The sequence below is a fragment of the Cebus imitator genome, unplaced genomic scaffold (genome assembly GCF_001604975.1).
Source record: "Cebus imitator isolate Cc_AM_T3 unplaced genomic scaffold, Cebus_imitator-1.0 Scaffold262, whole genome shotgun sequence".
Taxonomy (NCBI): Eukaryota; Metazoa; Chordata; class Mammalia; order Primates; family Cebidae; genus Cebus; species Cebus imitator.
This window is the reverse complement of record NW_016107577.1, coordinates 1,226,592-1,243,735: the sequence shown is the minus strand read 5'-3', so window position 1 is coordinate 1,243,735 and position 17,144 is coordinate 1,226,592. Positions and strand designations below refer to the sequence as shown.

General features: G+C 37.5%; 1 protein-coding gene and 1 long non-coding RNA gene across 10 annotated transcripts in view; both read left to right on the top strand.

Annotated features, from left to right (window-relative positions):
• The window catches only part of ATP11C (ATPase phospholipid transporting 11C), a 225,106-nt gene extending 217,519 nt beyond the window's left edge, over nucleotides 1-7,587 (top strand). For 2 of the 9 annotated variants that reach the window (XM_037728320.1, XM_037728327.1), the window contains 2 exons: nucleotides 2,191-2,295; nucleotides 4,980-7,587. In XM_037728320.1, coding sequence (XP_037584248.1) covers nucleotides 2,191-2,292 — 102 coding nt within the window. In that variant the 3' untranslated portion in view covers nucleotides 2,293-2,295; nucleotides 4,980-7,587. Of the gene's footprint in view, nucleotides 1-1,417; nucleotides 1,509-1,830 lie in introns of all 9 variants that reach the window. The other 7 variants (XM_037728325.1, XM_037728322.1, XR_005195680.1 and 4 more) reach the window with 6 other exon arrangements.
• A 356-nt stretch (nucleotides 7,588-7,943) lies between these two features.
• Nucleotides 7,944-17,144, top strand: part of LOC119467150 — a 13,403-nt gene continuing 4,202 nt past the window's right edge. The window contains exons 1-2 of the long non-coding RNA XR_005195682.1: nucleotides 7,944-7,955; nucleotides 8,421-8,422. This is a non-coding gene — a long non-coding RNA (uncharacterized LOC119467150). The remainder of the gene's footprint in view (nucleotides 7,956-8,420; nucleotides 8,423-17,144) is intronic.

The following is a 17,144-nucleotide window of genomic DNA, read 5'->3' as shown; positions in this document are numbered from 1 at the left end:
ATCAATTTTTTTATTGCTTTAGTTATTCTTTCAATGCTTTCTCCTGCTTTCTGTACTTTCATTTCCTTTATAAAGTAGTTTTAACACCTAATCTATTAACTCCTAAAATTTCTGCTTTGTAGAAATACTTTTATCTCCGATTGTTGGACACAAGTTTTTGAGCACACTAAAACATGCTTACCGTTACAGTCTTGAATAGATAGGTTTGTGCATTAAACATGGGGGTGGAGGAACTTGATATGCTAATCTTGTTGCAGAGTTTTTGCCCATGAAATAGAAGATAGAAACAATTAAAATCTTTTTCTCAGAATCTAAAAATTCTCTAGCTTTATAAATTGGTAATTTGCATTCTACCAACATGTCTACCAACTTTCTTCATTCTACCGACTTTCTTCATTTAAGGTAAAATACAAACAAAAACGGTTGTCAAAACATGAATAAATTATTTACCTTTAAAAGTTTAATTGTTTATTAGAATCTCGTGGATATATATGTTACTTTAGCTGGTTTCTTTTTCTAAGCCCATTTTAAGTCACTAAGTAGATGATATGGATAATCTTTATTAGCAGAGTTGTTTACCTCATCCACATTGTTGACCACTCATCTTCTGTTTTGCTTGGGCAATGGCAAAACTGACTCTAAATTTCCTTACAATTTCAGGCACAGGATCAGAAGGAAAAAAAATAACCTTAGGTTTGCTAGTTAAACTGTATCAGTTTTTACTTTTCTGGGTGTTTCAAGGGGAAAAAAATAATACCTTACCTAGGTAAAATTTAGCCTACCTTTGTAAAGAGAACTTTGTAGGAAAAACAGGGAAACCAATCAAATTAGGTTGTAAGAAAGGAAGTTAAGCATTGGTCAGAGGCAAATGGGACTGAAATGTGGTATCACCAAATGTTTTCCCATTGTTCTTTTTGATTTTATTTTTATCCTGCAACTGCTTAAGAGCAGTCAGTCCCTTCATAGTGTATCTGTACAGTTGGATAAGGGAGATAATTACTTCAAGATAGATTGGTGATTGACAATGGACCCTGGACATAGCTCTTTGACCAATGGATTTTGAACAAATGTAGGATAGTGAATTAATGATTAGAGATAAGTCTTATTTTAATGAGAAGTAGATTTTAAAGCTATTTTATTTAAAATAGTCAATTTTCCCATTAACAAAGTAATTTCAAATTGATAAGTAGAGAAATAATAGTTGGCACATAATAATAGATTATTCCTATCTGACTCTGCTTTTACTTCAGAAAATAACATCTTCAAAACTAACATATCATTTCGTCTTCGAATTCTCAAGGTTTCTTTTTAAATGTCTTAGATTTGAGAGATTATTTACTTTTTTTTTTTTTTTTTGGTTTCTGCATTTCTCTTTTTTCTACTGCAATTTCCCACCTTTTGTGCAATTGTGAACAAGGTAACGAAACGCCTCCCTTCCTCAGGAATATCTACTATCTTCATGCTTTCTCAAACTTCCAGCAATCACAGTTTCTCTTGGAGTGAATAAGGTGATTTCCTTTCTTAATGTACCAACTTGCTTGCATTCTCATTTGCCTGACACCATTTTCTGATTCTTTATGAAAAATTACTTCTCATGACTCATTTTATATCTTCTATTGTTACTTAAGAGTATTTGGTCATTTTCTTTTAATCATTTGTTCACCTTCCAAATTGTCACACTGAAGAGGAAGTAATTTTTAAAAGCTTGAACCATGGGTCTATAGCCTTCATTGATCCACGATATGCAGTAGCCATGGCGTGTTAGAGCTAGTCTGTTCACCAGGACAAGAGTGTTTTGCACAAATATCTCTTTGTTTGATATACTCACAGCACCAGCACAACTCTCAGAGGTGTTCACCAAAAGGATGGTAAGGCTTACTAATCAAACCATATTGATTCATCTTACCATATTACTTACCAGTGCCATTCCAGAAACCTGTTTGCCACATACTACTGTTGTCTATTACTTCTACCACAAAAACAATTCGAGTTGGAGACTTTCATAGGCTTTTGAGTGTATTTATTTGAATATTATACATTTACTATATAGTGTAATCATTTGTACTTTTGGCCAGAATAGTAGGCTATAGGAAATGAATGTTTCTTTTTTCTTTTACCTTTTTTCTTTTAATTGCCAGGTAGGTTAATCAATTTTCAAATGAGTTAAGTATCTTTGCCTCACTATTACAGAGTAATCTGAGCTGTAGAAGGGCATCTGACTCATTATCCGCCAGACCTTCAGTCAGACCTCTTCTTTTACGAACATTCTCAGATGAATCTAATGTATTGTAACAGGTACCTAGTGTTAAACAAATGGGCTGGCTTTAATAAAACAGATTAACAGCATTATAAAAAAAGAAATGAAAATATCACTCTCTAAATTTCTCTGCTGTTGGTGTGGTGAACTTTACAGTATTCTTTGCAAAAATATAAAGATGCATTACTTGGAATATGGGGAAATACGCATTTTTAATTTGCTAAGCCCGTCGAAATAAAATGTTAAATATTTTTTAGAGCCAAATGTTGATATAACTTATTTAATTTGTAAGGGGAAAGTAGTCATGGCAGGACCATCTTGTGAAAATGTTTGTTAATATTGATCAGGAAATATAACTTTGATTTATAAAGATCATTTGGAAAATTAAAAATAAATATTCCAAAATTGCATCTGTATAACATCAAGTCAATTTAGCATTGCATGTTCTCTTGGGAATTATGTGAAAATAACTAAATGTGTTTGTACCTTCATGTGCTGTGTCTGTGTGTTTGCAGGTACTGTATATACTTACGTCCTTGTAAATGTCTGGTCCCCTAATAGATAGCAATGAACCAGTCTAATCATAACTTTTCTAATGTCAAGTTTTATTCAAGCTAAATGTTTCAACTTTCAGAGGTAAAATCTTTTGTAGCCATTCAGGGGGATACTTGCCTAATAATATAAAATGCTTTATAATTAATATTTCAAAAAATGATTAAATTCACTTTATAATATATTGTTTCACTTACCCCCAAAAAGTATTTGGGAGGAATTGATTTACTGTGGCAGGGACCCTTGAACTCAGAATGACTCCTTATGTGTAGTCTGTATTTCCTTCAGTGGGGACCTTTAACAACCCATACCTCTGGAGGTCTTTTATCCATCCATAGAAATTTAGAGTAATTCATGAATGAGGCTTCCAAGCTTGTCAGCTTGGAAACAATTCTACACAGCTTAGAGCGGGGCCATCTTTCATGCACGCATAAAAATTAATGATCATCATGAATAAAACTGGGTTAGTTCACTTTGAAGCTAATAATTGTGAGTCCACCTCATAGGCCCATATTTTTTCATTAGCTGTCAACTCCACCACCTTCTGGCAAATAATATGTTAAACTAATGAATTGAATCCATTGGTTCTCCTGTCTCCTGGAGTTCATCACAGTCTGCATCTGCACTGTTATTTTAGAGGTAGGCTCATTTTGCCACAGTTAGCATCTTTTTACCCATTTTTGAACAACTTACCTGCATATGTTTTCCCATAGTAGTGAATCTGCTTCACAAGTAGCCTTCAAAGTCTTTGACCCCTTTGTCCCAGATTGCTTTGCTCTAAGCTGTGTGATGCATTTTAGCTATATTGTTTCTGGTTAATTTTGTATCCTCCTGGATTGCTCTCTTTAGCTTGGTCTGTGGTTTGGGGGACTGGGCTGGATAGAAGACACTGCTATTGCTTTTGGCCTCTCCAGGGCCTTATCTCCTACAATGTCTACCATAGAACTGAGGAAGTATTTTTTAAAAACAATTGTCTTATTTTTAATGTAGTTATTTCTTCCAGAAATAGATTTTCATGTGGCATTATTTCTCCTCCAGGGACAATAATTAGCAGTTAGTTTAGGCATCTAGTATGTTCCGTGGTTGGTAAGAAAACTACCTAACTCCCCAATGTGAGTTACATTCTCAATATGAATGGGCAACCTTATTTTGGTTAGAGTCACCATGACCCCCTGCAGAGCTACCTGAAAACCTACTAGTGGTTCTAGAGAATGTGGAACATAAATAGAAATAGAAGGTATTCTAATGAACTTCTAGTCCAACCATGGCAAAGGAGATGTCCCAGAATGGGAAGAAAATAGCATACTACTTAAGACCTTCCCACTACTCAGGTTCAAAAAGACTGAGTTTTAGGGTGGAGAATCAGTTAGGCTCCCTGTTTTGACATACGACTTCCATTTCTTATCATACTTGACTTACACTTGTTGATCAGTTTGTCTGTCGTGCACCATCCTAATAATAGCATTTGATGATGTTTAGAGTACAGAGAAGAATCTACAGACTTGTTAGGGAAATACCCATGGTTTCTCTTCCAAAAAGATGAAGCATAAGAAAAATCGGAAGAATCAGTTGACTCATACATACGTGATCTACCAAAAGGAAAATTAACTTCCATATTTTAGGAGGGCAACGTGCTTCTTTAAGTAAAAAAGAAGAATATTTTCACAATAATCTTCCAAAGCTGAATATATCTTTAGACTTCCTCTATCACAATTAACACATCAAGAAAAAACAGTAATCGTTCATTAAACATTTCCTGAGCATCTGCTGTGTGGTGGAAACTGTATACTAGGTGCTGGAGATAGAAGATAAATAAAACGTTCCTGTTTACAAGGACCTCCCAGCCTAGAGGAGAAGGGATCATAACAAGGTAAACTGCTGCTATGGTAGATAATCCTAGAGGTAGAAAGTATTAGGAGAACCCTGGAACGACCCAAAAGCAAAAAGCAAGCCTGAATCTATTCAGCTGATGAAGAAAGGATTAAAATCTGGTTATAGTGTCACTCTTTTTTTCCTCTGCATGTGAATAAAACTTGGCACTTTGTTAAGACAGTTGCTTTACTCTCCTAACAAAATTTACTACTTGATTTACTTCTGAAAATGCTAAACAGACAGCTTCACATTGTTATTAAAATAAACCTTTTAAATCTCTATATTTTACATTTTTCAGAATCTGAATCTTGAATTGCCTATGTTATTGTCCTACAAGCATACTGACAGTGGTTACAGCTAAAACAGAAAGTATGAAGAAACAACTACAAAAAGTTACCATCTCAGGATACTCCATATGCAACACACTAAACCACTCTCATGTCTAGAGTTCACAATAAATGTTCATTAAAATACCAAATGATTCTCTTAAGCATTTATAATTATTGTAAGTAGCCTTTATGGCCAAAGCTGTAAGTTAAGAATTATATGAAAGTTGAAAGCAAGAATACTTAGAATTCTGGCTTTAGGCAGAATAATATAACTATCAAATGGGTGCTCTTTTAACCCATGAATTTTGTGAATGGATTTAAATACAATAGTATAAAGTAGAAGTTATGCAATGAGAATGAATAGATTTTGCTAATACTGCTTTTTTTGCCTGACAGAAGAAATAGACTATTTGGACCACATTTCTTGTTCCTCCTGAATGATCATCTTATTTTTTTTCAAAAGTACATAAGGAATACTTGAAAATACAGAAGGACTAAATAGTATCAATGCATCAGACAGAATAGTTAATCCCTTCTGTTTACCCACATGCTACTTATGTCTTGGTAGAATATTCTTGCCAAAAAATACCTTGAACACTTATGTGGAAAGTGTTAATTTATACATATTTTTGTGGGAATAGTAAAAAAGTTTCTTTTTTGTTGTTCTTCTGAATTATACCCCACTTATGGGTGTAAGGCTAGTAGACTTGAAAATAAAGTATAAAACATTTCCAGTCACTTAGTAGCTCCTCAAAGTAGGAAATAAACAGATTTTTCCAGTGTCGATTTTACTGGGATCTGCAGTAAGGTGGTTTAAACCATAGTTATATAAAAATAAAGGTAATTCTGAACATCAGCCTTTTATAATTTGATGTGAAAAGGAAGAAGAATCGCTTATTTTAAACTGTTGACGGTTTTTATTTGAAAGAGACAGCATTTATGCATATATGCAGTGCTTTTTCTTAAACTTTGCCAATTTGGAAAGGGGAAAGGATCCATCCCAAAAGGTGGTTCAGCTTATAGAGCCATGACTGTGAAAAATGAATGTTGTCTTTTAGTTAACTTGAACAGGGCAATGGTCTAACTCTAAACCATGAGATTGACCTTGGTAAAGTCCTTGACTAGCTGAACTAGAAGGAAGGTGTAGCCTTCTAATTAGTTCACTTGAAACATAAATGTGAAATGTCTTCATTTAATGTTAAAGTTAAACACACAGTTTTTTAAGATATAAATGACCATATTTATTTGACTACTAGTTTTTTTGGGATCTTTCTGGCATGCTTGTACTATTAATGTTTATATTGTACCTTGATTTGGAAAAGTATTGGAGTTAAGATGTATTATATTTAATATAGTCCATGTGGCACATTTGATTCTTCCACATATATTTTGTGTTAATGTTTAGATATGATTTCTTTCTAAATTCCAGAAAAGAACAAAATTTCAGTTAACAGAAACCATTTCATCATTATGGACCCTTTTTCATTATTTCATTTGTTCTCATTTATCAGTATTATTTTTGAGCATTTTGTTACATGTCATTCACAACTTACCTAAGTGCGCTGTGTTCTGGTAGCTTGTATTTGAGGTAAGCTGCTGAAAACAAAGTCTCTATATTCTTTGCCTATTCCAAAGAGTTAAAAAGTCTACCCAGGAAAGCTTTTGATATTTTGTGTTTGTGCTCTTGTCTTATGGTTGTTGTTACTGTATTATTATTGTTGTTCTTTTACATAAAATCTATGGGAACTGTGAATACAGACGAGAGCCACAGTAGAGAGGCTTGTTTAATGCAGTACCATTAGAGGGTTCACAGGATAATCTAGTAGAAAAATAACTAGTTACATGTAAAATTCCTTCCAGCCAGAGAGAAAGACTAAAAGTAAGGGGGATTTAGAGTTATATGTCAGCTATGCATTACATTGTAACACTGCAGTTCAAATTCAGAATGGCAATGATATATGATATCATGGCCTAGATCCTTGAGAGGGACCTGGCTTTCCTTTTTAAAAGATATTTTATTGAAGAGCAAAAAAACGGCTAGTGTGGGGTTAGCAGATTGAATAACTGAAACAAACTGTGCAGTATTCCTAGCACTACAATGTAATCACCCTATTTGTAATAGAGAAAGGAGAAAAAATGTAATAATAGGATCATATACCTATAATTTGAATAATTTTGAGCTATCAAAATGTCTTTGTAATTTTCACAACTGTTGTTCATTGTTTGACAGTGTTACCTACTAAACTGAAAACATTCATTCCATATCTACTACATATACACCAGCAACAGTAAAAATGTAAGCCTAACTTTGCAAAATTCATAATAATTTAGTGATGGAATTTTTTAATAACATGCAGTACATAAATGTGCAGATTTTATGCGTGTTGACAAAATCATTTTTCAGCTTGCAAAATGGGACTGCAATATTACATTTTTCACTTAAGCAATTTTTTACATCTGTGTTGTTGCTTTCTAAAATGAATGTGAATGCCATCTTTTATGACTGCAACTTGCCTTTTCCATTACAGAAATTTTTGTTTGATGTAATCAATAAACTTTGGTATGATATGATTGATATTTCAGCCTCTTTTTTGGAAAGGTCTCAGTTTGTTGTTAATATAGAAGCAATTTGGTGATGGGAGAGAAGTTTCTAGTTTCTTCTTCAGCTGGTATTTTATGGCAATACCTAATTGGGGAGGGTAAGATACATGTTAGGAGTTTTTAATGAGACTGTATCTTGTTACTGTATATATAAAAGTCCAGCCAAATCAGCAAGTACATATTGAAAGTGTTGGCAGTGTGCTTGATGCCACCCATGCATTGAAGGTAGTCTATGTATGGTCTGTGTGGTCTGTTTCTTCAACCCATCGAACCCATTTGATTCTTAAGTAATCAAACATGAAGGGATTTTGCAGTAGCTTGAAACTTGTTCCAAAGATGTGTACGTACACACCACTTCCCTACACCTCTTCTTACATTGCTCAGCCTGCACCCAAGACCTAGTGAAAGTCCTTTATCTTGAAAAACTCCAGTCCTTGACTGCCAAGAAATGAAAGTTGCTCCACTGAAACTGGTCTCATTGCATTTCTACATTTCAGTCTCTATATTTTGGTAGTTTTGTAGTCCTGTTGGTCTTTGATCTTTATTTAGTGTGTATTTTCTTCTTTTTCATTAAGTGGAAAATGTGCTGTATGCAGAAGTGAAACCTGAATTTAAGTATCAGCTTTGCCACATTTCTCTCTGAATCCCTTTTCTTCTCACCTATAAGACGGTGTGTGACAGGGAAAATAAGGAAAAGAATCAAAATTGCTTTGTAAAATGTGACTTGCTATTCATATGTAGGCGTTGTTATTTTGATATTAAGGGTATTAATTTTTTAATGAATAGTTGTCATTTACACATTTTTACAGATGTCTTGCGTGATTTTTAGCTTATTGAAATTAGTTTAAGCTTCCTTCCCTTCCCCTATCCAGCCTTAATGGGGAGCTCCCTCTTACCCTCACTGCTTAGTCTGCCCACAGTTGCCCGATACAGTGAGTATTGTGAGGATCTGAGTGGTTTGGCCCCTTCGGCAAGAAGCACAGGCAGAGGTTAAGGGCTGACGTTATCACTATGGTTATTCAGTGAAGTGTCTATGGGCGAAGTGCTGGCTGCATACTAATGAAGCCTGAAGGCCTGCATTCTGAAAATGGTTGTCAGGGGGAAAAAATGGGCTTAATTATTTTGTAACTTTTAAAAAATTAGACACACTTTTAGCAACAACTGATGGGCAAGGAGACATGGGCTCAGTTCCTAGTGCATAGACCTGTTGTGCTAAAGAAATGTTGCAGCGTGGATCAAGCAAGTCCTCATCACATGGGCCTTGGAAGTAAGTGCTCAGGCCTGTGGCTGAGAGGAGCAGTGCACTCATGGTAGGCCAGAATTCCTGCTGGCATTGAGTCTTTGGCCTTGGCTGTTTGGGCAGGGTTGAGCAAAGGATATACATAACTAAAATACCTGTTGCTGCTTTGGTCTCTTCATCAGTTGCCAAAACCCAACTCCTCACATTAGCTAACACTCACATAGCATTTAATATGTGGCAGGAACTATTCTAAGCACTTCATACATATTCATTCCTTTAGTAATTCCAGTAACCCTAAGAGATAGTTACTGATGTTTCTTTATCTGACAGATGAGGACACTGAGTCCCAAAACTACTCAAGGTTACACGGTCTGGTGGAGCCAGAGTTTGAACCCAGGTATTCCGATTAGACTCTGTGAACTTAATTAGGACACTATATTTCCATTCTTATACCACCCCTATGGCATGAATAAACAAATCATAAAAATGTTAGTATTAACCTTGAGAAAACAACCAAACCAAAACTGAGGGATATCCTGCACAATAACTGGCTTCAAAATTACAAAGATCATGAAAGAGCAAGACTGAGTAACTCTCCCAGTTAAAGGAAACAACTAAAACTGTATTGTGAAAACTAACTGTGGCATCTGATCTTGGCCCAGAAATTGAACGTCAGTGAGATAATTAGTGAAGTTTGATTACAGTATTTAGTTTATAAAATATATAGGCAATATATCAATGTTTTCTGATAATTTGAAATTATGTGGTAATTACATATGATATATTTTGGAGAGTCCAAGTGGGGAGTATATGAGAATTCTTTGCACTATTTTTGCAACTTTGACGTGATTTCACAATTTTAAGTTAAAAAAGCTGAAACAATGAAGCTTAAAAGTATTAATGGAAAAAAGCGTTAAATTAAGCTGTTATAGAAGACTAATTAGCTAACATCTGCACAGCACTTTATGGAATGCTTTTGTATGTACTTTCTTTAATTTCACAATCGTCCTACGTAGAGATGATTGAACTCCAGATACTTAACAGATTAACTGAGGTTCAGATAAGTTAATTATCATGCTGATCTCTCAGGACTGAACTCAGGTATGACCCATGTGTTTCCTGCTATACTACACTTTGCAGTTTGTCTAGGACTCTTAAAGCATTCCCTGTTAGATTCTGGAATGATCAAAAGGCAAGCGTTATTGCAGTCATTTTTGTGTGGGTCCATCAGATGCAGTCAGATACAACCATAGATAGAACCATGGAAAGGAGTCGTGTCATTGCTCTTAGGGTTGAAGTGAGTGGCCTGAGAATGGCCCAGGCCTACGTTTTCCTTTTCCCGTGTTCATCTAGTCCGATGCTGCTGAACTGGACCTCAGCACCAATACTTATTCAGGTATTTTCCAAGGCGAGTTTCCTACCGCTGCTTGCCACCCTTGGAGTGAGAATACAAGAACACTTCTTTAACTTTAATAATGAAATTAATACAAGGAATTGATTACACAGGTAGTATAGCTGAACAGCCAATTGGGGATTCTGTGAAGCGGCCCAGAGATTAGAAAGAGGCAGAGGCCAGAACCATCCTTAGGTTGTGGGGGCAATAGGAGCAAATGGACTTCTGGAGCCTATGGCCCGGTCATTTGGCAGAAGTCGGAGTCATTGTGGGCCTATCTGGAGTGGCTGGCGCCACAGCAGAGCCATAGCCACTATTGGAGATGCAGCCTGAGGTAGAAATGCCCTGGCTTCTGTCCCCCAGCCTTCAGTCTGCTTTCCATTGTTTGGACGCCGCTAACATGGGGGCCTGAGAAACAATACAAAATAGAGCAACGAAGTGCAAGGAATGTATCTGAGGGTAAAGAGGCTGAGAACTAGCACATCAAGGATTTAAGGAGTCAGATTCGGATTTAATACTCTGTGAGGTGAAACTTTAATGGGCTAGATTTCAGCACCTTTATAAATGTCATTTATATATCCCATATGAAGAAAGTAAATGTGGTAAAACAAATTTGAAGTCACTCCTGTAACATATTTAGTGCAAAACTGATGATAAATTTTAATGGATGCTTGGATTAATGGAAATAGAAGGTCCTTGTATAATTGAATCTTCTTAATTAGTAATAAAGCCACTTAGTATTTCAAAAAGATCTAAATAAAGGAGTTAGCATATCATTTCATAGATACATGAAATTTGCCTACATCATACTCAAAATTCAAAAATAATTCAGGGTCTGGATAAAAAGCTGCAATATTAATTGCAAAGGAAATGACTTTCCTTCTCTTCATTCTTCTGCCTTCACTCATGAACAAGGAAAGCAAGTGGCATGGTGCAGTCCAAATCCAAAGGCCTCAGAACTAGGGAAGCCAATGGTATAACTCTCAGTCTGAAGCCATAAGCCTACAAACCTGGTGAGCCATTTGTGCTAGTCTTAGAGTCCAAAGACCAGAAAACCTAGAGTTCTGATGTCCAAGAACAGCAGATGAAGGGTGTTCCAACTCCAGGAGAAATAAAGTGAAGTCTTTCCTCTGTCTTTTTGTTCTGAGCCCTGAGCAGATTGGATGATGCCCACCCACATTGGATAAGGGTAGATCTTCCTTACTCAGGTACACTGGTTCTAATGCCAGTGTCTTCTAGAAGCATGCTCCCCGTACTCAGAAATAATGCTTTACCAGTTACCTGCAGTGTGGAAAGACTTAGATCATGCATGTTGAAACAGCACAGGCCAGGCGCAGTGGCTTATGCCTGTAATCCCAGCACTTTGGGAGGCTGAGACAGGCAGATCAACTGAGTTTGAAACCAGCCTGGCCAACACGGTGAAATGCCATCTCTACTAAATACACAAAAATCAGCTGAGCGTGGTGGCGGGCACCTGTAATCCCAGCTACTCAGGAGGCTGAGGCAGGAGAATTGCTTGAACCCAGGAGGTGGAGGTTGTAGTGCGCTGAGATTGAGCCACTGCACTCTAGACTGGACGACAAGAGCAAAACTCCATCTCAAAAAACAAAACACCTAGCACAGATTTTAGCTTTAGCATATGCTAGACACTCAGAAATTGTAAAACATCTTAACAGTTTTATTAAACCGTAAAATAGGAAACAACCAAAAGTAAAAAAACAGTGCTTTCCTAAAGCATCCAACTTAACCCTCTAATTTTACATGGAAGAAAACTGAGGTCCAAAGAAGGGGCGATGCTATGTCCAGAGTCACATAACCAATTAACTACAGAGGCAGGACCAGATGTTGTGTCCCTGAAATTAGGAAACAGTACTTTTCCCCTTTTCAAATACTTGCAATGTTCTGAATTTCTATAATCAGCCATCAGTTTTTTCTTCTGTTTTACTTTCCACTGGCTAAGCCCAATTTTGCCTCCTGAAGCAACACAAAACAAGATTACTTCCTCTTTGACAAGACAGCTTTTCACATATTCCAAGATTACCCTCATGTTCATTGGTTTCTATTCCAAGATCTCCATCTCCAGTGCTACCAACTCATTGTTTGTATGGCAAGCTTTCCAGAACCAACATGGTCCCAGTCACCTGTCTCTGGCTAGGCTTGCATTCATCAATGTCTCTCTTAACAGGTAGCACTTAGAGCAGAGTACAATATTGCAGCTATGTGGCAGAATGATAAGCTTCCTCAATCTATTAACTCTGTTTCTGTTGTGGCAGCCAAAGACTGCATTTGCTTTCTTTTTGTTGTTGTTGTTGTTGTTGTTTTGAGACAGGGTCTTGCTCTGTCACCTAGGCTGCAGTGGTACAGTGGTGCAATCTTGGCTCACTGCAACCTCCACCTCTGGGGCTCAAGCAGTCCTCCTGCCTCAGCCTCCCGAGTAGCTGGGATTACAGACATGTGCCACCACACCCAGCTAATTTTTATTTTTAGTATAGACTGGGTTTCACCATGTTGGCCATGCTGGTCTGAAACTCCCGGACTCCCACCTCGGCCTCCCAAAGTGTGGGATTACAGATGTGAGCCACTAGGCCCAGCCCTGCATTTGCTTTCTTTATCAGTCACATTATGCTGTTTGCCTAGACATTTTTAACGTAGATTGTTACCAAGCCATGGTTCCTTATATTACTGTACTTGGGCTGCTGTAAAAAATTACTACCGACTTTGTGGCTTAAAATTAGAAATTTGTTCTCTTTTGCAGTTCTGCAACCAAGAACACTAAAATGAAGGTGTCAACAGGGCCGTGCACTCACTGAAGGTTGCATAAGATTCATTCTTTGCTTCTGCCAGCTTTTGGTCGTTCTAAGCCCTTGGCTTGTGGCTGTAAAATTTCTCTCTCTCCATCTTCACGTGGCCTTCTCCTCTCCTCCCTTTGTCTCTCTTTTGTGTGTATCTTACAAGAATTCTTGCCATTTAATTTAGGGCCCTCCAATAGGACCTCATCTTTAGATCCTAAATTTAATTACATCTACAAAGACCCTTTGCCAAATAACATCATATTTACAGATCCCAGGGATTAGGGCATGGACATATATTTTTGAGGACCACCAACCCACTACAGCTACCCAACCTCTAATTGTAAATTGGTTTTTGGAGGATGAAGGCAGGACTTTCTACTTACCCATGTTATTCTGATTTCCATTTCCCAGATCACAATAGCTGGTTTAAAAATTGCATCGCCATAATAGGAGTATGATGTTTTGCTGATTTTGTGCTTACCTGCTACTGTGGGACCCCTAATCCCCTATCAAAGTCATTTCTTTTGCAGGTTCTCGTAAGAGCTCATGGACACAACTCTCTCCATAAGCATGTGAAGGTCTCTTCTGTTTCTTCTCTGCCTCCTACAGTGAGGTATTCGTGGCCACAAAGCTGCTATGAAGATGTTCCATGGCTGCCTGATTACACTAATGCCACTTTTCACCATGAATACCACCATGCAACTGATGTTATCTTTCTAGATGTAGGTGTCATGGTCGGGGGGAATTCCTCTCTCCATCTCTTTTGTGATCCCTAGACAGTTTCCCTTGTGTTCTCTCCATCTCACACAGATGACTTATAATGCCATGTTTTTTTCTAACAGGAAGCGGTCCCATGGCGTCTGCTCCCCCGTGGGCCTGAGGCAAAGGACGACCTTAGTGATGGAGACATTTGCTTCCTGACCTGGGCCAGGGTCCCAGGTTATCTGCTTTCATTACTCTCTGTGTTTCCCTTTTCGTGTCATTTGTTCAATATCTTCCTTCCCTGCTGGCCTGCAGGCTCCATTGAGGGCAGTGAATAAATCAGCCTTGTTCACCGGTAGATCCTCATTGCCCAGTGCAGTGCCAGCCACAGAGTGAGACCCTAAAGAAATGTTTATTGAGTTAATAAGTGCTGAACAACTAGTGGCTCTAAATCACCTGAGAAAAAGGTGTGAGATTCACAATCTGTCACTCTGTACCTGTACCATTTTCATCCCAAAGCAGTATGGCATGGGAGGTAAGCATGTGGATTCTGCCACTTACAAGTGGGGTGACCTTGAGCAAGTCACTTAACTTGCTCAAGGTTAAGTCTCTGTGTGTCAGGCTCATCATCTGTAGATTGGAGATAATATCAGTACCTACATCATATGGATGTTGTGCGGGTGAACTACATGTAAAATGCTTGGAGCAGCACGTGGCTCAACATAGACCCTATAGAAGTTTGATTAAATAATAACATCATACTTTATTGTCTTACATATTTCCCCTAGTTATAGTTGTAAGCTCCTTAAGGACAGGGGCCTTGTCTGTTTTTGTTCCCCATGTATCCCTCAGTGGCTAATATAGTGTCTTGAAAATAGTATGACCTCAGTATTTGTTGAACGAATGAACAAATGAACTTACTGTACTCAAAATCTTTCTCCTTCTGATAATTAGCCTAATTACTGTCCATAGATCTTGACATATTCCTTAAGTGACTTCCTGCCTATGAGGCAACTCAGTCCCTTTCTAAATCCTTTCTCTGGATCTAGACTTACTGCCAAGTCATCTTTCAGATCTTCTAAACATACTCCCTTATGGATGGATTCTGGGGAAAGCACAATTTTAGGTCCAAGTGGAGACCTTGCTATGCTGGTTTTTAACCTAAATATTCCAATCTACTGAGTTATTTTAAATCTTGATTCTATAATCTCTGGTAATAATGCTACCTCCAAAGTCTGTAGCATCTGCTAATTTTGTATACATGCCTTTTAAGATTTGATTCAAGTCATCAATTCCAAATAAATAACTTCGTTTGACTGCAATAAATTATACAACTCTATATTGAAAATTGTCTATGGGAAAGAACTAAAAATATAATCATTACAATAACAAGTCAGCAATCATGAATGAGGAAATTCTAGAATAACAGCTTTTTGAATATATAATAGATGATAGCTAATGTAGAAGGTGGCAGACATTAGTGATTTATACTACTGAAAAATAGTGAATGTAATATTGAATTCAATACAAAATTCATATAAAGAATCGACTTGGCCAAGGCAGGCAGATCATGAGGTCGGGAGTTCGAGACCAGCCTGACCAATATGGTGAAACCCCGTCTATATTAAAAGTACAAAAATTAGCTGAGTGTGGTGGTGGTCGCCTGTAATCCCTGCTACTCGGGAGGCTGAGGCAGGAGAATGGCTTGAGTCCAGGAGGTGGAGGTTGTGGTGAGCCGAGATCGCGCCATTGCACTCCAGCCTGGGCAACAAGAGTGAAACTCCACTTGAGAATGTAATTTCTTTGTAACATAGAAGTATTAGTCAAATATGTTTTCAGTACAGTTCAACATGTACATATTTGCAGGAGAAATTCTTAGACTTCTCTAATAATTAAGCTCATGTGAGCTATCACAGGACAGATGGCTCTGCTATTTAAAACAAATTATAACCTTTAAGGATGAACATGTACTGCTCAAATCTAAGTGTAAATTTGCTTTGCATTTTATTTGAGTGGTACTGTTATTTAATAGTTGAAGCTGATATGAAGATTTTAGAGCTTTTTTAAATAAAGTAAGAATACATCCTAAATGACAAAAATATTAGTCAGGCAAAGCTTATTTATGCAATTTGCTAGTATTTCTGGAAGCTTTAAAAAAGGCTTTTCCTGACATTTAAATTATCTGTTCTATTGGATAATTTTGGAACTCAAAAGAGATGACAAATTTTTATCTTGTTTTTTCCCCCATGCCTTAAAGTTGACATGTGTGTAAAATTTGTATAGCAATTTTAACTTTTATGTCAATCACTGATGTGTCATCAAAGGGTGTGTGTAACCTAGTGTTCACTGATGGCACACTGAATATTTTTCCCCAAATTCTCTACTTTTGATGATGAGAAATCTTCTGACCATTCAATTGAAATCGCTGTCTAGTCCAATGTTTAGATTTCAGTGTTTTGGGCTGGGTGCAGTAGTTCATACCTGTAATCCCAGCACTTTGGGAGGCCAAGGTGGGTGGATCACCAGAGATCAGGAATTCGAGACCAGCCTAGCCAACATGGTGAAACCCTGTCTCAACTAAAAATACAAAACTTAGCCAGGCGTGGTGGCACGCTTCTGTAGTCCCAGCTACTTGGGAGGCTGAGGCAGGAGAATCGCTTGAATCCAAGAGAAGGAGGTTGCAGTAAGCCAAGATTGTTCCACTCCACACCAGCCTGGGTGACAGAGCGAGACTCCAGACTCCATATCAAAAAAAAAGGATTTCGTTGTTTACCTTTTGGTTTTTACTTTGATTGTCCTTGTGGTATTTAAAATGTGATTTTGTCTACAAGGTATCTTCAAAAAGTCATGGAAAATGAGTCTTAGAGAAAAAAACTACACATGGATTTAAAATTTTTTTCACCAAAATAGACTCATACTAACTTGTTATAGCATGTCTGAACAGGATTTAGTTTGAGGCATAAAGAAGCATAAGACATCAATTTGAAAAACGCCCCTATCAGAACAATATGAATTCTGCTAAAACTGAAGCAAGAACAAACATCAAATTTACGGTGAAACTTGGGTTTAAGAATTGTGAAATAATTGATGCTTTACTAAAGTTTCTGGGGACAGTGACCCCAAGAAATTAGGCCAGGCACAGCGGCTCACACTTGTAATCCCAGCATTTTGGGAGGCCAAAGTGGGTGGATTGCATGAGCCCAGGAGTTTGAGACCAGCCTGAGCAACATGATGAAAGCTCGTCTCTACTCAAAACACAAAAATTAGCCTGGTGTGATGGTGAGTGCCTGTAATCTCAGCTACTCAGGAAGCTGAGGCAGGAGAATTGCTTGAAACTGGGAGGCAGAGGATGCAGTGAGCCAAGATTGCACCACTGCACTCTAGGCTAGACAACAGCATGAAACTC